The sequence below is a fragment of the Podarcis melisellensis genome, assembly GCF_964234715.1.
Source record: "Podarcis melisellensis genome assembly, chromosome: 8".
In the NCBI taxonomy this organism is placed as follows: domain Eukaryota; kingdom Metazoa; phylum Chordata; class Lepidosauria; order Squamata; family Lacertidae; genus Podarcis; species Podarcis melisellensis.
Window position 1 is genome coordinate 72,600,202 of NC_138540.1, and position 21,861 is coordinate 72,622,062.

The 21,861-nt window shown below is 44.9% G+C and overlaps 1 protein-coding gene across 1 annotated transcript; it reads right to left on the reverse strand.

The window, feature by feature from the left end:
* On the reverse strand, nucleotides 1-21,861 carry LOC309375098 (IgGFc-binding protein-like). Its single transcript, XM_081920492.1, has 12 exons — nucleotides 21,466-21,861; nucleotides 19,789-19,839; nucleotides 18,005-19,231; nucleotides 16,814-17,026; nucleotides 16,079-16,279; nucleotides 13,585-14,198; nucleotides 10,486-11,047; nucleotides 8,065-8,672; nucleotides 6,833-7,403; nucleotides 6,078-6,280; nucleotides 4,195-4,581; nucleotides 1-978 (listed from the first exon to the last, which is right to left on the reverse strand). Exons 2-12 carry the CDS (start codon nucleotides 19,835-19,837, stop codon nucleotides 697-699), a joined length of 4,917 nt encoding a protein of 1,638 aa, XP_081776618.1. The 5' UTR covers nucleotides 19,838-19,839; nucleotides 21,466-21,861; the 3' UTR covers nucleotides 1-696.

The window sequence follows — 21,861 nt, forward strand, 5'->3', positions numbered from 1 at the left end:
TGTTAATAAAAATGCATATATTAGGGCAAATTGTGCATAAAAATGAATATATTTGTGAAAATAACGTACAAAATGCATTATATTATGGGGAAATGCTTGCAAAAATGCACACACCAGTCAAAAGTGTATATTAAAATCTGTTTTTAGGAGAAATTCACACTAAAATGCTGAAGCAAGCTCAATAGAGCTAAATATAGGGTTTCTAAAAAAATAATAATAAATATATGAATGGTTTAAAATGGAGGTGCTCCTTTGTAGACCAAAGCGCCACACAGAAAAACATGATCTTTGTGACGCTTGTGTGCAATAACATACTTGTGTACACACCGCTTTAGTCTTTAAGGTACCACAAAACTGTTTCCCCACACTGCCACGGATAACAATTTTATATCTGACGTTCATTGCTTGACTATTTTTCAGTTGATAATAATACAGTGTTCATCACAAACAATGCAGTTAAGTATTAATGTAACTAATGGGTCACTGAAGAGTCAGCCTTGTTATTGTCAGCTCAGGATTTTTTCTGCACAATATAATTCGACAAAATCCATTTTTGTGTTTTTTGTTGTTGTTTTCCAAAGGAGAAACTATGGTGTAGTTGCCTACATCTTTGCTCAGAAATAAGTTGAAAATAAGCAGATCTGCAGTCCTTGTGTATTAAGAAAGACCAGCCGCCCACAGAGAAATATGCTCCTTTTAGAAGTCTCTGGCCTTCCAGGCATGTAGGACCTCAGCAATGTTTGTTTCCACCTTCCCGCTGGGCATCTTCAGATCATCAGAGCTGTCATCATTGAAGTTTCCACATGGGGCACACAGCTTCCCTGCGAGGGACTTCCTGACTTTCACTCTCACCTCTCCACTGGGATGAAGGAGAACCTGCACCTGAGAGGCCTGGTCAATCTGCATCCCATCATGAACTTTGCTCACAGACACCTCTTTAGAGACCTTGTATGGCAGGCTTACTGGACGCCCATTTACCTGGAACACATAAAGATTGGGGCATGAGATCTTGTTTTGATGAAGGCCAAGAAGCCAGCAAGAACCTCAGAATTCACACTGACTAATAAAGGCAAAAGCCAATTAACATGTAGAATACACCAGAGGCTAACTTTGCATTAAGCATCTAAAGCCAACAAAACATTGGAACCAACTCTAAATAAACTTAAGCTACATCTACTAAATAACAACACCAAGTCAACTTCACCATTCACTTATTAGTAACTCCCTAGATATTCACAACCAGAGTTAAATAATGGTAAAGGGCTCCATGATCACTGCAGATGGTGACAGCAGTCACGACATTAAAAGACGTCTGCTTCTTGGGAGAAAAGCAATGACAAACCTAGACAGCATCTTAAAAAGAGACACCACCTTGCTGACAAAGGTCCATATAGTTAAAGCTATGGTTTTTCCAGTAGTGATGTATGGAAGTGAGAGCTGGACCATAAAGAAGTCTGATGGCCAAAGAATTGATGCTTTTGAATTATGGCGCTGGAGGCGACTCTTGAGAGTCCCATGGACTGCAAGAAGATCAAACCTATCCATTCTTAAGGAAATCAGCCCTGAGTGCTCACTGGAAGGACAGATCCTGAAGCTGAGGCTCTAATACTTTGGCCACCTCATGAGAAGAGAAGACTCCCTGGAAAAGACCCTGATGTTGGGAAAGATTGAGGGCACAAGGAGAAGGAGACGATGGAGGACGAGATGGTTGGACAGTGTTCTCGCAGCTATGAACATGAGTTTGACCAAGCTGCGGGAGGTAGTGGAAGACAGGAGTGCCTGGCGTGCTCTGGTCCATGGGGTCACAAAGAGTCAGACACTATTAAATGACTAAACAACAACAAAAGGATAGATTGCCCCAACTCTTTGACTGGCAGGAGTGCAGGTATTCTTATAGTGAATGAGAGCACAGAACTGGGGACAAGTAGTTATTCTGCAGTCGTCCATTAATCTCGATTAAAGGAGCACAAAGGTATATGTGGAGAAGCCGAATTTCATCCACCGTTGAAGAGCAAAGGGATCAGCAAAGAAATCATCATAACCCTATGGCCTTTCAGATGCTGGCCTTCAACTTCCATCAGCCCAAGCCAGCATGGCCAATGAATCATGAGAGCTGCAGTACAAGAACATCTGGAAGCTATCTCTGCTTTAGCCTTCCACTGTTGAATGAGATGGAAGATTTCTTGAGAAATACGCCCTTTTGGTTGAATTAGGCCCTGTGCCTTAACAGCTGCTAAGCAAGCAAAAATGGATGAAAAATGTAATCTTCCATCAAGGAGGTGCAGTGATGGAAAACCTCCGGCTATCCAAAAATGATGGTTTCCTGTCATAAACCATGAGATTGCCCCCATTACTCTTCAGTATCATATTATTAAAAATGAGCAGGCATTTCATTTTTCGCGTTGGCAGGGGACTCTGTCTTGTGAGTGCCTCTATAAACAGTCTTGGAAGGATCAGAGGCAATTATTTAAGAGGACCTACCTTAATCTTCCAGCTAGTCAGACTGCGCAACTTTAAATTATTTCCATGGATTAATTACTGTATATTTCCCCAACCAAGCAAATGCCAATTAGTATATAAAAAGTCCAGAGAATCTATTTTATGATAGGAAGCAGCCAATCCACTTGGTAACGTAGGAAGTTGACTTAGACCAAGTCAGGCCATTGGGTACATCTAGTTCATTATTGTCCACAATGAGTAGCAGAAGCTCTCCAGGGTTTCAGGCAGGGAATATTCCCAGTTCTAGCTGGGACTGGACCTGGGATATTTTGCATGCAAAGCAAATGCTCTGCCACTGTCACTGAAGAGGAGGGGAAATGGTGGAGATCTCTGCCCCCCCTTCTCCTGTAACTTCCAGGGAGGAGGAAGGCAGCCTTGAATTACAGCAGGGCTTTGAGGAAGATAGCAGCTCAGAGACAGAGTTATGTTGTGTTAGGAGAAGGAGGGATGGAGGCAGAGAAACTAGCTGGCTCGTCACTGGACAGCATACCCAAAGCCCACTTCTCCCAAAATGCAGCTTTTGTTAAGAGCGCTAGAACAAAGAGCACATAGACAATTGTCCATGGACAGACATCGTAGAAGCAGGTGTTGTTGCTAGAGAGGGAAGGGGGAGGAGCTCAGTGTGAGCAGCTCCATTATGGCCGAAATTCTTTGCTTCTATCGTGATGACTGAATAAATCATACGTAAGAACTTTATTTCCTGCCTCTTGGTGCCATCGGGGGGAGGGGAGGATTCCTCAAGCCTGACAGCCACTGAGCTGTGGTCCTGCACTTTATTGTGAAGGAAGCCTTAAGTAGGATTATTGTAAACAAGGACTACTTTGAATAATCTATGGCTATTTCAGGGGTTGTGGCTTCACAGGTATACCACGTGACAATTGGCTCAGGTCATTTTGAAAATACTGTGAATTTCCTGTAAGTTCTAAACTCCCCAATATAGTCAAACTATTGTGGATATGTCCCAGGGGTGGGGACCCTGTGAACAACCCATCAACCCCAACTAACAAAGCCAATGGTCAGGGGTGATGCGAGTTGTCATCCCATAACATCTGGAGGGCCACAGAACTACCATCCCTGATGTATACTTTCAGACTTCACAAACAATCAGAGTTGAACACCTGACTTTTAAAAACTAAGACATTTAGGGGGGTCCAAGTTATTTGGGGGCTTCTTTCCTCTCTGTTCATTTAAAAGCCCTGGGATGTGGGTGGCACTGTGGGTTAAACCACAGAGCCTAGGACTTGCCGATCAGAAGGTTGGTGGTTCAAATCCCCGCAACGGGGTGAGCTCCCATTGCTCGATCCCTGCTCCTGCCAACTTAGCAGTTCGAAAGCACGTCAAAGTGCAAGTAGATAAATAGGTACCACTGTGGCGGGAAGGTAAATGGTGTTTCTGTGCATTGCTCTGGTTTGCCAGAAGCTGCTTAGTCATGCTGGCCACATGACCCGGAAGCTGTACGCCGGCTCCCTCGGCCAATAAAGCGAGATGAGCGCTGCAACCCCAGAGTCAGCCACGACTGGACCTAATGGTCAGGAGTCCCTTTACCTTTTATGATAAGCCCACACATCACGTAAGCAAATAATAAGCTGCAATGACTAGTGATGAAATCATAGACAAGTCATAAGAAGATATATATATTATTAGGAACTAGATATATTTTCCCCCATGACATACTCCATCCTGAACTCTACTTACCCATGTCCTGTTGTTCTTTTTGACAGTGATGGATGCGTCTGGGAAGAAAACATAGACTGCTCTCCCAGCTACCAAGCCATCCTCATTGTCCTTTCCAATGCTGACGGACACCCTGAACCAGAAGAGGGCACTTTCGTCACAAACAGAGGCCAAGTCATAAACTCCATCGCAGAAGTACTTCCCTGAGGCACCATCAAATGAACTGAGCTGGGCTCCAGGGGTGAGTTTGCACTCGCCCTCCAGTCGTTCCATGCTCTCACAGGCACGATGACCATCCTTAAGTGCGCAGGTGTCTATTTGGCAGCTGCTGTTAACGCAAGTAAGTTTGCCCAAGTCACCGCAGGTGCATTTCTCCATGCAATTGCTTGAGAAGATGCTCTCTCCAGCCTGTTGGGAAATTCCCGGATGAAGAAAGAAAGTTAGGGGAGTTGGAAAATAATGCAAACATTCCAACATCAATTTCTTTTTATTTAATGGTGTTAGCTTATTTATAATGTTCACATGCTGATTCCCCATGTAAAAGATGCACAAGTTTATTTCTGACCTAAGGAAAACTAACCCAGTGTAAAGGTAAAGGTAAAGGTACCCCTGCCCGTAAGGGCCTGTCTTGACAGACTCTGGGGTTGTGCGCCCATCTCACTTAAGAGGCCAGGGGCCAGCGCTGTCCGGAGACACTTCCGGGTCACGTGGCCAGCGTGACATTGCTGCTCTGGCGAGCCAGAGCCACACACGGAAACGCCGTTTACCTTCCCGCTGGTAAGCGGTCCCTATTTATCTACTTGCACCCAGAGGTGCTTTTGAACTGCTAGGTTGGCAGGCGCTGGGACCGAGCAGCGGGAGCACACCCCACCGCAGGGATTCGAACCGCCGACCTTTCGATCGGCAAGTCCTAGGCGCTGAGGCTTTACGTTACCCCTATTCCAAACTCCACTCAGTAGCAAGGCTACTGATGGCTGAGCTGGCCTGAGACTGGCAGAGAGAAAACAAGACTTGAAGACTTTGAGTTTCATTTACACCACCCTTTTTGTCAACGTTAAGTTGCACAGGGTTACACTAGTCATGTGACTGACCAAGTGGCGCTGGGAAGTTTTATCTCAAGCAGCAAAATGTCCTAGCCAGTCCTGGGCTTAGCTGAGGCTCAGCTGGAGATCTGCCTATTCCAAATTCATTCATCCAAATGGATCCTGGGTTTAGATTGTGCCTTGAAGAGGGTTTTCAGCATTGGATCCACAGCTACCTCCTTCAGACCAGTAACAACTACTTCATCTTATAAAAATGTGTTTTATTTATTTAAGAATGTAAGATCACTACTAGATTAAAGAACTATCTCGTCTAGTATTCTGTTCTCACAGTGGCCAACCAAATGCCCACAGGAAGGCCATAAACATGACATGAGCGCAGTCGCATTATCCCTTCCATTAGAGGTATGTGTGTTATTTGTAAAATCATATCCTTCATTGCTGATCAATCTGTTTTGGTTTCTCTCCATTTCCCTATCAGTTCTCCACATTTCCACATCACTTTGTGAATGTTTATTATAAAAGGCCTTGTGAAAATTCATCAGTGTTTTAGTGAAAATTTCTCCTTATACATTTTTAACACAGTTTTGCCTAATATATACAACTTTGCAAAGCACACATCTTGCATGTTGTTTTCAAAAATATATGCATTTCTATACACACATTACTTGGCTGGAGAACTACATTGCAAAATTCAGAGAAGTGCGAAATTCAAAAGATGGCAATGTTTCAGTTCTCGCATTGTCTTGGAAAGTAGGTTCACCTTTATATGTGAACTGAATCAAATTTCTCTCCCATCCTTATAAACCACTTGTGCTGGCCCCTCTATATGGGAACCCCAATAACTGGGATACAAAGACTTACTTTGAGGTAGAGACCATCATGCACGCAGCCACATTTGTTTGTAGGCACACATGTATCTCCGTCAAATAAGTAGCCATCATCACATTGACAACCTTCAAAGCATTTTCTGGTGCACTGGAGTGGAGTGGACAAGCTGGCACAGCTGAAATCGCAAACTGGTTTTGTGCATGTCTCATAGTGACTATTGGCTGGGCAGGTGAGGGCTACAGAGAGAGAGAGCAGAAAAAGTAATGTTTGACAAGCATGGAATAGGGAGGCTTTCCAAAATGAAAACAATTATTTTCAACCATTTTGCTTCATCAGTATTATGGCACAGAAGCTTCTGACACAATAGTTGACTTGGAAGTGTTCGCAAACATTCCAACCTTTCAGGGAATAAATATGTAAATCATAAATATTGGTAATATTAGGTAATTGTTGTTTTGAGGTATCCTATGTTGGCTTGAGATATCCCATGCCAGACAGAGTGGCAATGTGCATTACTTAACAATGTAAACCAGATCTGCTGCATTCATAGGCCCTCTTACAAGGAACTTAGAGTCAAGAAAGATTGCAAAATAAGGCAGTGGGTTGAAAAACAGGAACCCCGTAAAAAGATAAGAGGGAGAAAAAAGTTGAGGAAAAAGGGTGAGAGAACAAGTGATTGCATAGCACTGAAACTTACATAACTCAACCAGTAGCTCAGATTACTTTGGGTTTGGGGGAGGCTCACTACTGAAAAGGTAGAGATGAAGAAACCTTTTCATCCAACTTACGACAGAAGGACTTTGTTCTCCAGGCTCCAATCTTGACTCCAGCAGACTGGCATGCAGCTGCATAGGCTTGAAGGCTTCGGCAGAGATACTCCTGCTCCCCTTTGGCCGCAGTCAAGTCATACAGGCATTGCTCAAGATAATCCGAGGGGCTTACTAATGAGGAGCAGTCTTTGAATGGTCCTGTCTCAGACGTGATCATTCCACAGAAGTCATCGTTCTCATACGGTGCTGTCTGGGCTGTATGATAAGTGGGACATTCCTCACCGCAGCCATTGGAACAGATGGTACCATCCAGAGGGACCTGCCAGGAGGCCCCAAACTCATCCACCGTTTGTGCAGACTCCCCACTAGGCAGCATGAAATCATCCCTCTCGTCACCATTGAAATTGCCACCCAAACCACACATGTGTCCCTGGTAAGTACTGGGGACAGTCACACGGACATAGGAAGAGGTATCATAAAGAACTGTGAGGCCAAAGGATGCATGGACAATTATATTGATTCCCTCCTGAGTGATCCAGAGTTTCCCCTCATCTCTATTCACTGGCAAAGTGCAGAATTCTCCATCCACCTTCGTCAGCAAAGAAGAAAGAAGCAAATTCATGGGGTCAGCTCTGAGCACACACAAATTCTCAAGCACACACATATACAAAAGACACACACATATCCTTTTGCACATGCTGTTTTTCATTCCAGTGATCTAAAGAAATGTCACCATTTAAAAAAACAACAACCACCAATTTAATTATTACACCAAATGGGTTTCCTGTAATTTTATGACTGCAAGCTGCCCTGGACTCTCTTTGCATAAGAAGGACATGTTATTAATTTGAAATAATAGGTAAAGGTAAAGGATCCCTAGACGGTTGAGTGCAGTCAAAGGTGACTATGGGGTGTGGCGCTCATCTTGCTTTCAGTCCAAGGGAGCCGGCGTTTGTCCACGGACAGCTTTCTGGGTCATGTGGCCAGCATGACTAAACTGCTTCTGGCACAACCGGAAACTGTGACAGAAACCAGAGCACACAGAAACGCCGTTTACCTATTTGCACTGCGTACTTTCGAACTGTTAGGTTGGCAGGAGTTGGGACAGAGCAACGGAAGCCCACTCCACCAAGCAGATTCAAACCGCTGCCCTTCCAATCGGCCAGCCCAAGAGCCTCAGTGGTTTAGACCTCAGCGCCACCCGCATCCCTTTTATTTGAAATAATATGATATTTGTAGTCCATACATACCATAGCTATCCATTTCCTTCCCCTTTCAAGGACAATAGTGTGCTGTTGAACAGAGACCACAACCTTCTTTATCTGAGCAAGGTGTCCATTTCCAAGCTTTTCATTCTCCACCAAAATGGAGAAATTCTGTAGCCGAGGGTCTGTGCTGCAGACTTTGGCTAAGGTGTAAGTGCAGGAGCCATGGAAGTGAAAACTTTGTCCATCAAAGGAAATATAAAGGGGGTCACCAAGTGCTATAGCTGTACCATATCCCACAGGGTGACAGCCTTGGATGCCATTCTCCACCCTGCACTCCTCATGTGCTCCACAAGAGAACGGCTGGCACTTGGTGGCTCCATTGTCTAGGCAGCGGCACTTCTCCTGGCAGGAGCTACTGGGATAAAACTCCTCTCCCTTTTTGTAGTATCTGCCCTGGTGCACACAGCCACACTCTGCAAGACGCACGCACTGATCCCCACTGAGCATGAATCCAGGATCACAAAAGCATCCTTCAGTACATGGTGCATCGCATGGTGCGCCACACTTTATGGTGGAGGAACGGTTCTGGCATGTGCTGGGACAACCGCTTCCACAGAGCTCATAGTGGGAATTGGGTTGACAGGGAAGTCCTGGAAGTAAAGAATAAAGACAATTATACCAGCCTTTGGAATATAACTAAGACTCAGCAAAAGCACCACCAAAGTGTTATTATGTGAAGACTTTTGGGCACCATGTGATTCAAAATGTCCTCTTAACACACACACCACAAAAAAATATGTGTGGTTTGCTTATTCCAGTCCTTAATCTGTTGCATCTCCCCCATCGTTCAGCCCAGACACTGAGATCCAGCACCAAGGGCCTTCTGGCGGTTCCCTCATTGCAAGAAGTGAAGTTACAGGGAACCAGACAGAGGGCCTTCTCGGTAGTGGTCCCCACCTTGTGGAATGCCCTCCCTTTAGATGTCAAGGAAATAAGCAGCTATCTTCTATTTAAAGGACATCTGAAGGCAACCCTGTTTAGGGAAGTTTTTAATATTTAATGCTGTATTGTTTTTAACACTTGACTGGAAGCAGCCCAGAGTGGCTGGGGAAACTTAGACAGATGGGTGGGATATAAATTTATTATTATTATTATTATTATTATTATTATTATTATTATTATTATTATTATTATTATCTGAGTCAGGAGGGGCTGTGACTGTTCTGAACTGGTGCCTAGATTCAGTGGTGGGCTGGATGAGGGACAAAAAACTTAGGTTTGTCATGCAGTAGTGATCCTGTGAGCAAGTATCGCTGGGTAGGGCCCCTCAGGCAGGTGGTAACTTTTAGTTCCCAAAGTGGGAGCATTTGAAGGGGCTGGCTTCTTGCCAGCATTCCCCAACCCCTATAAATCTTCGAGCTAACCTTCTGGCTAAGGGAGAGAACATGCCATGTTTTCAACTTGCTGTTTGATGTTCTGTGGCTGGTGCCAGAGAAGAAGTCAATAAAGCTTGGCAACCTGTTCAGTGCCTGTGTGTGATTGATTAGTAGCTTGGAGGGAGGACTTGGGAAAGTGACCCCCCTCCTTGACACTCATTTCTGGAGATGAGTGAAAATGAAGCACCCCTATCTATTTGGGGGAATGGTAACTGCTAATTTAACAATGCAATACCTTCTTTGTGCTCATGCAGCAGGTCAAGAGATCTTTCATTTAAAAAACAACAACCATACTCCCATTCGATTTGGCGTTGGAAAATAATGTGCACAAACTGAGCATCTTGGGATATGCAGAACTAAATCTTTGTGCTAGTGCAATGCCTGCTAGGACAATGGGACTTTTCTCCATTCTCCTCCCCCTGCATGCCACCACACTCCCCCCAAATATTTTCTAGGGAGTTGGGAGAACCCTGGGGCAAAGAAGGGAGATCATTCCATCAGGCTCACGGGATGGTATCCTTAATGCTATGTGGAATACAGTGGTACCTTGGGTTACAGACACTTCAGGTTACAGACGCTTCAGGTTACAGACTCCGCTAACCCAGAAATAGTACCTCAGGTTAAGAACTTTGCCTCAGGATGAGAACAGAAATCGTGCTCCGGCGATGCGGAAGCAGGAGGAGGCCCCATTAGCTAAAGTGGTGCTTCAGGTTAAGAACAGTTTCAGGTTAAGAACGGACCTCCGGAATGAATTAAGTTCTTAACCCGAGGTACCACTGTACAGCCCCAGGTCTGTGAGGCACTACAGCAAAAAACCAAAGCACAGGGAGTCATTCCACCTAGTATTCCTGCAGAGCTGCAACTCTCTAAGCAATCCTTGATACAATGTTGTCTTTTACACAGTACCCTGAAATTCTTATCAAATGATTCATGGGTTTGTTTTTTTCCAAATGCTAAGACCGCATTGCAGCCATCAACACCCAATATTTAACTGAACTCAGATCCAGATTCAGAAAGTAATACTTACTGCAGAAAGAGGCTGATCTCCATTTCCCAACCTCAATGTCCAAAGATTGGCAGGCTGTCACATAGGCACTGATGGCACTGCAGAGAGTGTCATGATGACCCTTGTATTGGCAGGTGTCAAAAACACAATCATCAAAGTAGGGTGTTGGGTCAATGGCCTCATGGCACTGCCTGAACGGCCCATCCCTTCTCTTGAGGATCCCACAGAACTGGTCCCCCTTGTAGGTCTGCTTCTCTGCCTCACTGCATACTGGGCAGTCACTGCATCCTGCAGAGCATCCTGGGACCTCCTTCAACTTCCAGCTGTCTGCAAACTGGATTTCATCTGTTGTCTGAGCTCCATCCTTCATAGCAAAGTCATCACTGGGGTCCTGGTTGGCATTGCCACACAGTCCGCACACAGCATTGGCATAAGTGCTGGGAATAATGACCCTGGCATAACTGTACCAGTCAAAGCTGACTCTCAGATCAAAGTCTGTTTTTATGAAGCCATGCACTCCACTGATGTAGACCTTCAGTTTCTTTCCATAGGAGAAGGGCAGGTCCACAAAGACTCCATTCACCTGGAAAATATATGGAAGTGACCGTCACACTGGGAGTTCAGCAAATTCGGGGGGGGGGGCAACTTGCACATGTTTTCACTGGTGAGAGGCACAATCTGTGCTGTATGCCAGGGTGGGGAGCATGGGGCCTCAGCCAGCATTGCCAGTGGTAAGGAATAATGGGGGATGTAGTTCAGCAACACTTGGCAGGCTACTTATTTTCCACCCTTGCTATATGTTGTATAATCTATGAGTTTTATTCACTTTTGCTGGCCCGACAATGAGAAAGAAATGACTTGCCCCCGTATGACATCATCAGAACCCTGAGGCTAAGAAAGAAAACTGCTACTACTATGGAATGTTCAAACAGGAATTTGTCATTTAGAGATACAGTGGTACCTCAAGTTAAGAACTTAATTCGTTCTGGAGGTCCGTTCTTAACCTGAAACTGTTCTTAACCTGAGGTACCACTTTAGCTAATGGGGCCTCCCGCTGCCACCACATGATTTCTGTTCTCATCCTGAGGTAAAGTTCTTAACCCGAGGTACTATTTCTGGGTTTGCAGAGTCTGTAACCTGAAGCGTCTATGACCTGAAGTGTCTGCAACCCAAGGTACCACTGTAAACCCTCTGTGTTCTATTGTACTGTGTTGGTTCCAGGCTCTACAGGCTCTTAGGCAAAATGGCCTCCTCATACCCCTCTCCCTCAGTGTGTCCTCCTTCAATGAGTCTTCGACCTGATCTCCATTGTTGCCAACTGCTGCTCCTCTCCCTTGCTTGTCTGACAGAGAGCTAGTGAGCAATCAGGCAGTGGTGTCTACTGCTTCTCTTAATCATCACCACTATTGTCTCGGCCAGATACACAGTGAGGAGGGTGTACAAGCAGGTAGCTGTTGTGAGGAGGTGGAGCAGGTCCAGGAGGCTACTGTCAGTGGACCCAGGCTGGGTTGTGGGTCATCAGCAGACGCCAGACCCTTGTTGCTGGTATCACTTTGGCACTGACTTTTAGAAAGCTTGAACTCCCCTAACCCAAGATTATCTACTGCTCTTCTCTAGTACCTCTAGGCTCTTGGAAAAACCATCCCACTTAAGACAGATTTACTGGGCAAAATTTGTCATATGACAATTTCAAGAAGCCATGGAATGGCCTACTTATAAGAACATGCACCAGAAAACAGATTTTATGTATAATGCCTTTTCAGCTTGTGAAAGTAGCATGCATGCTTGAGGCAGAAAGCCGATATGTCTCTCACATTATAATCACCATATGAAGGAGTCATTTAAAGTCAGCAATTTCTACAAGAGATGGGACAGCAACCAGAGGTGCCGATTTGCATGTCTGAGCTGAACTTGAGACCAGCAGCTTATAAATTTCTTTGTTAGATCTGGGGTAGTTCAGTCGGTTCAAGCTGCACATTTGGCAAAAGATTCCAGCACTGCAAGGGGGTTAGGCCAGATGACCTTGGTGGTTCCTTCCAACTATATCATCCTATGAATCTATGAATCACATCAGTGAAATGATATTAATCATAGTTCCCTCCTCACACAACTTTTTGGCCCTCATTACATCTGCAGGGTTAGCATGCCAAGTTCTCTACATTTCTGCAGCAACTTGTGGTCTTTAAAGAAAAAGCTAATTTTAGTGCCAACTTCTCCCAATAAACACATTTTTGTTTGCAGTTTTGAATAATGTACACAGTTTCAAGTAATTTTCCCTAATATGATGTGTTTCCATATCTTATTTTCAATACTATCTGCATTTACATTCCCCTACTAAATGCATTTTTAAAGACATTATATGGTTGGAGAAGTGTGAATTCTGAAGGATGGCTGTGCTTCAGTTTGCATATTGTTTCGTAAACTGCTAATTTGGTAAGGTAAAGGTAAAGGGACCCCTGACCATTAGGTCCAGTCGTGACTGACTCTAGGGTTGCGGCACTCATCTCACTTTATTGGCCGAGGGAGCCGGCGTACAGCTTCTGGGACATATGGCCAGCATGACTAAGCCACTTCTGGCGAACCAGAGCAGCGCACGGAAATGCTGTTTACCTTCCCGCCAGAGCGGTACCTATTTATCTACTTGCGCTTTGAAGTGCTTTCAAACTGCTAGGTTGACAGGAGCAGGACCAAGCAACGGGAGCTCACCCCGTCACGGGGATTCGAACCACTGACCTTCTGATCGGCAAGTCCTAGGCTCTGTGGTTTAACCCACAGCGCCACCCGCGTCCCTAATTTAGTATTCACCTTTAAATGTGAACTAATTCAAAACATTTCTGCATCCCTAGGTGCTACTGCCTTGTATCTTTCTTCTTTGTTGCTGGTATCCAGTATAACACAATACAGAACACAATTTCCTCATTCAGCACATTTTCCTGTCCTAGCCTCACATCCTTTAGCCTTGTAAACCACAACAGAAAGACTGTTGGCATTCTAACATTAAGAATCAGATACAATGGCCCTGCCTGAGGACTTCATTGCACATTGAAGAGTTGGTTGAACCAAAAATCAAATGCTGAATTTAAATCTTCCCCAATCTTCCTTATCACCCGGCATATGTACCTTAATCTTCTGTGGATGTTCTTGGCTCAGACTGATGGTCATGTTGTAGACCTCTAGTGTCACCACTTTGGTGAAGGACACCGCCTTGCTGCCTCGGTTGTTGTTCTCCACTGTGACCAAAAACAGGGTGAGAGTGGGGTCCTTGGAGCAGACTCCGGCCATTTGATAAATGCAGGTTCCCATGAAGTCAAATTTCTTTCCATCAAAGGTGGTGTAGTGAGGGTCTCCAGTTCCTATGCAGGTGGAATAGCTGATGGGATGACAGCCCCAAATGCCATTCACCAGGGCACATTTCTCGTTGGCCTTACAGGAGGACTTGGTGCACGTAACCTTTCCTAATTTGGAGTCACACTTGCAGCGAGTACGACAGCCTTCATCAGCCCAGAACTCCTCTCCTGCGCTGTAGCTCACCCCTTTGTAAATGCAAGGGCACTTCTCCACTGGGATGCAGGCTTCAGCACTAAGGACGTAGCCCTCATCACACTGACAGGCCGCCACACAGGTATCATTGCACGTTTCGGGAGCAGTTTTGTCGGAACAGGTAGCTGGGCATGGAGTTCCACAGGACACAAAGTGGCTGTTTTCAGGGCAGGGTACTGGGGCTGAGGTGGAAACTGGAGGAATAAGAACGATCAAAGCTGGTCAGGTGTGATTTTAAAAAGTTAAGGGAAAACAAAGCTTATTCAAGGCTGCAGTCAGGAATGAAATGGTTCTGGGGCACACACTCTCTGCAGCAAATTTCCAAGTCAAACCTTTTATTATACAGTCGTACCTTGGATCCCGAATGCCTTGTGAGTTGAACTTTTTGGCTCCTGAATGCTGAAAACCCAGAATTGAGTGTTCCGGTTTGCAAATGTTATTTGTGACCTGAATGTCAGATGCGGCTTCCACAGTTTCCGAGTGTGTGCAGAAAGCTCCTGCAGCCAATCAGAAGCTGCACCTCGGTTGTCGAACATTTTCAGAAGTCGAACAGACTTCTGGAATGGATTCTGTTCCACAACCAAGGTACAACTGTACTATAATCATCTAGGGCCTTCTTCAAAGTCCCTTAAAGCTCTATTAGTAGGGTCTTTTTTGTTGTGGCACCTACCTTATCAAATGGCTTGTCGAGGAAGTTCCATTAGGTCCCATCGCTCTACTGTGTCAGGCAAGAGGTAAGAACCTGGCTTTTATATTAGGCCATTGAGAATACTACGTAAAATTTCCTAGCACCATTGTACATTGTTTTGGGGTTATTGAGATTTGTTAAAAGGGTTGCTAATTTATTAACTGGAATGAATTTTAGGAATTTTGTTCTGCTCTGTTTCTTGTATTGTTTATTAGGCTTCTTGGGTCTCTTTGGAGAAATAGGTGGGATAGATTTTTAATGCATAATAGTGTTCTAGTTGCCGTGTCACATAAGGGCCATCCTGCAGCAAGGAAAAGGGCAAAAAGCGGCAGCTGAAACGGTTGAACTGTCAGAAGTACAGTGGTACCTGGGGTAAGTACTTAATTCGTTCCGGAGGTCCGTTCTTAACCTGAAACTGTTCTTAACCTGAAGCACCACTTTAGCTAATGGGGCCTCCTGCTGCCGCCGCGCCGCCGGAGCACGATATCTGTTCTCATCCTGAAGCAAAGTTCTTAACCCGAGGTACTATTTTTGGGTTAGCGGAGTCTGTAACCTGAAGCATATGTAACCTGAGGTACCACTGGACCTTGCATATGAGAACATAATATATTTGGTATTTTTAAAATGCAGGGAAAGTGGGGAGAAAAAAATATCTCCCATGTTAGTGAAACTAGGCCTTCTCAATGAAATTGATTTGCATGTGGCTCAGAACTGTAAAAAAACCACAATTAGATTTAGGCAGGGATGGTGGAATGCCTATTGCTTTATTCCCCTGTGGTCACAGAACACCACAATCTCCATGCATCAGACAGATGTTCATACCTTACTCATGGAGGTTGGGGACAGGGGAAGCCATGTGACCTCAGGGACAGGGGCATGAGTTGACATCTTCCCAAAATGAAGCCTGTTGACCTTGGAAGGAGATGGGATTTGCAAGAAAAGGTTGCATCTTCACCCACAGAATGACCTCAAAGTTGATTCCTTTTTGCCACCCACAAAACCCTTGCATGCAGTTGCTGCTCTAATTAAGGATGGCAGGGTGAAAAAGTCTTTTGTGTCTTGGTCCGCGAGGCAGCAACTGAGTTGAAAACGTGAGAGCCACTGGTATCAAGCTAAATTGCAGGCTAGGCTTGACACCCGCAAGGGCTCAAATTGGCCTCACTTGATTCTCTGAACACATCAATCCACGCCTCTCCTAACCCAGCTCTGGCAGCAGAGCTACTTCTGAATGCTCACAGCGTCCATCCCTACAGTGCCTGAGGCTTTTCTTCTTGGCCTCACAAAAAGTCTTTCTGCACACAACTGTCCCTAATTTGAGGTAGTAATTGCAAATAATGTGACAGTCTTCATCAGCCCAGAACTCTTGCCCTGCATTGCAGTCCATACCTATCAAAGTGCTGGGGCAGCTCTCAATTGGGATGCATTTCTCATCATTAAGGATGTATCCCTCATCGCACTGGCAGATTTCCACACAGGCATCTGTGCATTCATCGGGAGCAGTTCTGTCTGAACATGTGGCTGGGCAGGGATTCCCACAGGTCTCGAAGTGGCTGTTCTCAGGACAGTCTATTGGGGGGTCAGTGGGACCTGAAGGAACACAATGTTCAAAAGTAGTCAGGTGTGATTACATATTTTAAAAATCAAGAAAAGCAAAGTAATTCAAGGCTCCAGTAAGGACGGAAAAGTTTGAGGGAGTAAAAGTCCCTCTTTCCTTCCAGTCAATAATTGTTGTTGTTGTTGTTGTTGTTTATACACCCCACCCATCTGAGTGGGTTGCCCCAGCCACTCTGGGCAGCTTCCAGCATATATAAAAACATAGTTAAACATTAAACCTTAAAAAGCCAGAAGGCCCTCGGAGCTGGACCTCAGTGTCTGGGCTGAACTATGGGGGAGAAGACACTCCTTCAGGTATACAAGGCTAAGGCTGCTTAGGGCTTTAAAAGTCAGCACCAACACTTTGAATTGTGCTAGGAAATGAAAGCCAATGTAGGTCTTTCAAAGACTGGTGTTATATGGTCAGTAGTCAAATATTATACTCCCTATGTAATTTGGCGTAACGCTTGGAGAGAGTCTGGCTGTCTTCATGAGCCCAGGACTCCTGCCCTGCATTGCAGTTCATACCCATAGAAGTGTTGGCGCAGCTCTCCACTGGGATGCACTTCTCATCACTGAGGACGTAGCCTCTATTGCACTGGCAGATTTCCACACAGGTCTCTGTGCACTCAGAGGGAGCAGTTCTGTGAGAGCAGGTGGCTGGGCAGGCACTTCCACAGGCCTCAAAGTGGCTGTTCTCAGGGCAGGATAATGGAGCCATGGTTGTGTCTGGATCAAACACTGATAAAAAAAAAGGTCAGGTGTGTTCTCAGGTCAATTAATGATTCAAAATTCCTTCACTTCTGAGGAACATTTTTCTATTGACATATTGGCTTGTACAGTGGTACCTCGGGATGCGAACAGGATCCGTTCTGGAGCCCCGTTCGCATCCAGAAGCAAACGTAACTAGTGACGGTACGTCTGCGCATGTGTGTGTTGCTTTTCGCCACTTCTGCGCATGCGCGTGATGTCATTTTGAGTGTCATTTGTGCTTTTGTGGCATGGGAATATTTGTGGCAACTGTTTGGACAGCTCACTGTACATTTTTCACCCTTAGTATTATTTTGTAAATTTGGTCACATTTTCCACAGAACCTAGCTACAAACGAAGGTTTCGGGAATGATACTGTATCACCAAAAGCATGTGTACACTTCTGTGTACAGTTAACCCTATGCATTTTTGTAAACATGTGTTGGTTGGGGGACTGCAATGCAAAATCTGAAGAAGTGTGAATTTCAATGGGTAGTTGTGTTTTGGTTCATGTATTGTTCCGGAAAGTGTAAATTATGTGGGTTCATCTTTGAGTGTGATCAAATTGAATTTCTCCCCCCATCCCTAGTTCAAATGTGGCAATAATTTCATCTGTGGGATTCCAAAGTGAAGGAGCCACATACAGATTACAGTCAAGAATAGGGCAGGAAAAGAAAAGAGTTGCAGTAGAAGGGAGAAGCAGTGGCTGTGGGGGGCATTTCTGAGGCAGAAAAACAATGCAGAATTTTTTACAAGTCCACCTATCCAAGAGTCATGACCAGGCTTCCTCAACCTCAGCCCTCCAGATGTTTTGAGACTACAATCCCCATCATCCCTGTCCACTGGTCCTGCTAGCTAGGAATCATGGGAGTTGTAGGCCAAAACATCTGAAGGGCCAAGGTTGAAGAAGCCTGGTCAAGACTATTGTCAACTATTTGTTCATTCCCTAGTGGCCTATTCAATACTTACCAGATGAGCAAAGGGCTATGGAGCCATAGCCATCGCGGAATGAGCCTCCAAAAATGAAGAGTCCAAAAGGAGTGCTGGGGTGCTCCAGGGAGAGGGAACTAGCTTTTCTGCCCAAGCTGAGCTGAGCAGAGGAGTATTCTGTGGCCGGGATTGGTCTCCACTGGATGTTTTCAATAGCCCTCTTCTCTAATGTGATCTCGCCGGTTTCTGAGGTTTTGGCTATAATAACTGCATAATTATCAAATGCGGCAATTCCCTCAATGCGGTATGACCTACAGTAGCTTGTCAGTGGAGGAATATTGATGAGGAATGGGTCATAGATCGTGCTTCCTCTTGATGCACCAGCAAAGAAGAAAAGGACTTGGATTCCTCTGTCAGCTGAGATGTAAAGTGCCCGAGAGGGCTGGACGCTCAACTGAATAGCTTCTCCAGCTCTCATATTATAGTTTCCTGCTGTGGGTCCGGATTGATATGTGACTGAAGTGTTTTGGGATGCAACGATATACGCCATATCGTATCTGCTCTGGAAGGACACTGGGGGCACAAGGAAGGTGGCACCCCAGCGTGAAACAGGCAGGAGCTGCTCGACAACATGGTCACAGTGTGTGTGGTTCTTGGCACAGCTGTGCCCACTCAAGACAGCCACAGGTCCACTTGATTCAACCTTGGTGCCAGATAGATCCTGCAAGCTTTGCAGCTGGATTGCTTGGAAGGCCTTGAGGTTAACAACCAGAATGCTCCCGGCGGGATAAACATGTCCTTTGAATGTCACAGACCCCGTCAAATGGATGTCGACCCTAGTGGCTGCTTGATAGGCCACAACTGCAAACTCCTTGAAAGTGTCTGCCATTTCACCCACTGGGGTTACCACATAATACAACATGCCCAGCTGCTTTACTGGGTACACTACCATGGCACCAGTTGAATAGTCCTTGTGGCTGCGGGAAAAGACAGAGATGTCATGGTTTGCTCGGATCGTCACAGCCCTGTCAAAGGTGTCTGTCCCCACCATCTCTGTGGAAGCTGGAAGCTCAATGGACACAGTTTCCCCTTCATTGACAGGAACGGTGTTTTGGAATGTAGCTTTGTTTGATGTGACTGTGACGGTGGTTGCAGGATGGTACCCAGTGATGAGCAACTCAAGCTTAGTATTGCGTCGATTCTGTTTGATGTTGAGCATGAAGGCTGTGACAAATTCCTTTCCTTGGGAACTTGCTGTACACAGCCCTGAGAGGAGGAAAATAGAAATGGATTGAAAATAGTATTGCAAGTCTCGTTCACAAATATATACGGAATGGTGTGGCCACATTTGGAATAATATATACTGGGGAAGAACCCCATACAGCTATGAGCATCTGAATAATCACATGGAGAAAGTGGATAGTGCAATTTACTTCCCTCTCTCATGAAACTAGGACCTAGGCTTGTCGTGAGAGATAGCTCACTTGGTAGAGTGTGAGATTCCTACTATCAGGCCCATGGGTTTGAACCCCATGTTGGCAGCCTGTATTCCCCTCATGGTGCAACAAATTAGTATAAACAATAAGAGGGGGCAGTTCATGCAAATGTCTTTCAATGATGACTGTGTAGCTCTATATAAGAAATATTTTTTTAAAAAAATAAATAACTTTTAAGGAAGTGGCTCATACTGAACAAATACCAGCATCCCCTTTTCACATCCATTTGTTTAGTAAATTCTCACCGTGCCAGGTCATATGAAAGTGCATGCTCCCTTACTGGCCATCCCCAAAATGAGGAGGTGGCCTTTGGTCCAGTTTACTTACCACTCAATAGTGACAGACCAGTTAAGAGGAACAATAACCTCATTGCCATAGCTGCAAAAGAATATAGGAAAGAAGTAAGACAGATTGTTTTATGCAACTCTAAATACAAATCCGACCACGTTGCCTTTCCTACAACACGAAACGCAGGGCAGTTTCCAAAGCACTTCCTCCGTCGCCACACGGATTTATTTTTGTGCAACCAAACTCTCCCCTCCTCCCCACAAATCTGCCCTAGAGGTTTGGATGAATGCCTAAAACAGATTTGTGAGGGATGGGGCAGGGGCAGGAGAGGGGGAGAATGTTCCATTGCACAAGCAGAAATCCTTGCACTGATAGGATATTCACATAACACTGCTTCGAATTCTACTGGGAACTCCCAACTATGCAGTCGCAACAATAACTTTTCAGAAACTTGACAAGGGTGTGAACTGTCCTTTAACAGTCCTTTTTCAGAACACTATGCGTCAGGCATTCATTCGGTGGCAAACTTTGGGCTCTCAAATTTCAGCGGCGCCCTTTGTAGTGCTAAGATTCGGTGCCCCCCACCTCTCATGCTCAATTTGACATCCTTGTTGTGGATCCATGCCCGCCCCCCCACCCCCGTGGCACCTGCAACCCAGTGCATCCAAACTGGTTGTACTGCCCTAAAACTGCCTCTGATTCATTAACCTACTGAATCAGATTGCATGAAGGGAACTGGAGTTGGTTCAAAATTAAGCCACCATGCTCAGCAGATGGCAACGTTTTGTGGCTGTGTGTAAACAATCACTGTGGCTCCCAGTCTGGTTTGTGGCACAATTCCAGTAGTGAAGCTTGCCTTTAAAGCACCAAGCAGTTTGGAACCTAGAGGCATTCCTGAAGGACTACTTTGCCCAACTTTGTTCTGCCTCTTCACAGATAAAGTCTTCTAAGCCCTCACTATCTGTGCTAAAGCAAATGGTGACTAGAGAAAAGTTTTCTTGGTGGTTCACCCCAGAGAAGCTTGCACCCAGACATCATTTAAAATAAAATTAGAAGCAGAAAGCTTGGTTTAAGAGAGAAACCAATCAGGAGAAAATCAAAGGGATGAGATCACATGAATAGCAAAGCAGAAGATACAGCAATCAGAGCTGGCAGATCTTATTTCCCCTAAAGCAGCTTTTTACAGGCCCGTCCACCCACTGCAGCCCCTCTTCAGTTAAATGTCTTTTGGACTAACTAGTACCAGTGCAGGAATGGGGGAGAAGTTCGATTCAGTTTGCATTTATGGGTGACTAAATTGTCACTCTCCAAAACAATACATGAACCAAAGCACAACCATTCTTTGAATTTTTCACTTCTCTAGCTAAGGGGCATGTACAAAAAAATGCATATACTTGGATAAAGTGTGCATAAGAATAGCATATATTAGTGAAAATAAGATACAAAGGTGCACTGCATTAAGGGAAATGTATATGAGGCAGAACTGCATTCAAGCACATGTATATTCGAGGGACATTGCATTAAAATAAAACCTTTCATGAAGATTTTTTAAAAAAGAAAGGAAAGAGAAACAAAAATTGAGAAATTCATCCAACACTATACTAGCGGCACCAAACACACAAAAGGCAAGAAGGATCCTTGTTTATCTCAGACAGATCCTTCCCTTGATCAGCAGCTGATTAGAATCACACAGTACTGTTCAAAACAATATCTTACCTTTTGCCCCTAAGTAAGCTTGTCTTGGCTGGATGAAGAATAACCTGGTCCTCTCTCCTTTTCTCTCAGCTGCTCTTTCCCTTTTTATAGGCTGAAGGAGTCAAAGCCCATCTCCTGATTAACTATTAGGAAAGCAGCAGCAGTCCATAAGGGCTGGGCTTTCGGAAAATGCAAGAGTCAAATAAAAAAACAGAGAACCTTTGCCTATCCTCTCAGCCCCAGAAAAAAATTGCAACTGACTGGATTGGGCAATGTGCCTTATAGGTTAGCATTTAACAAATGTTTCTAAAATGTATTTGAATATTGAAATAGGTGAAGCCAAACTTTTCCTCCTGTTTGCTGCTGTTGTTCTTAATAATTAGCAGGACATCAATGAGAGAGGCAGCTTTATCTAGA

Bases quoted from the DNA above. Each gene is read 5' to 3' on its own strand.
- LOC309375098 (XM_081920492.1), bottom strand. From the start codon at position 19,837: ATGGCAATGAGGTTATTGTTCCTCTTAACTGGTCTGTCACTATTGAGT. The intron at 14,199-16,078 runs GTATGGACTGCA...TTATTCCTCCAG, and splicing joins CTGCCCCAGCACTTTGATAG to TTTCCACCTCAGCCCCAGTA. The intron at 4,582-6,077 runs GTAAGTCTTTGT...ATTTCCCAACAG, and splicing joins ATGATGGTCTCTACCTCAAA to GCTGGAGAGAGCATCTTCTC.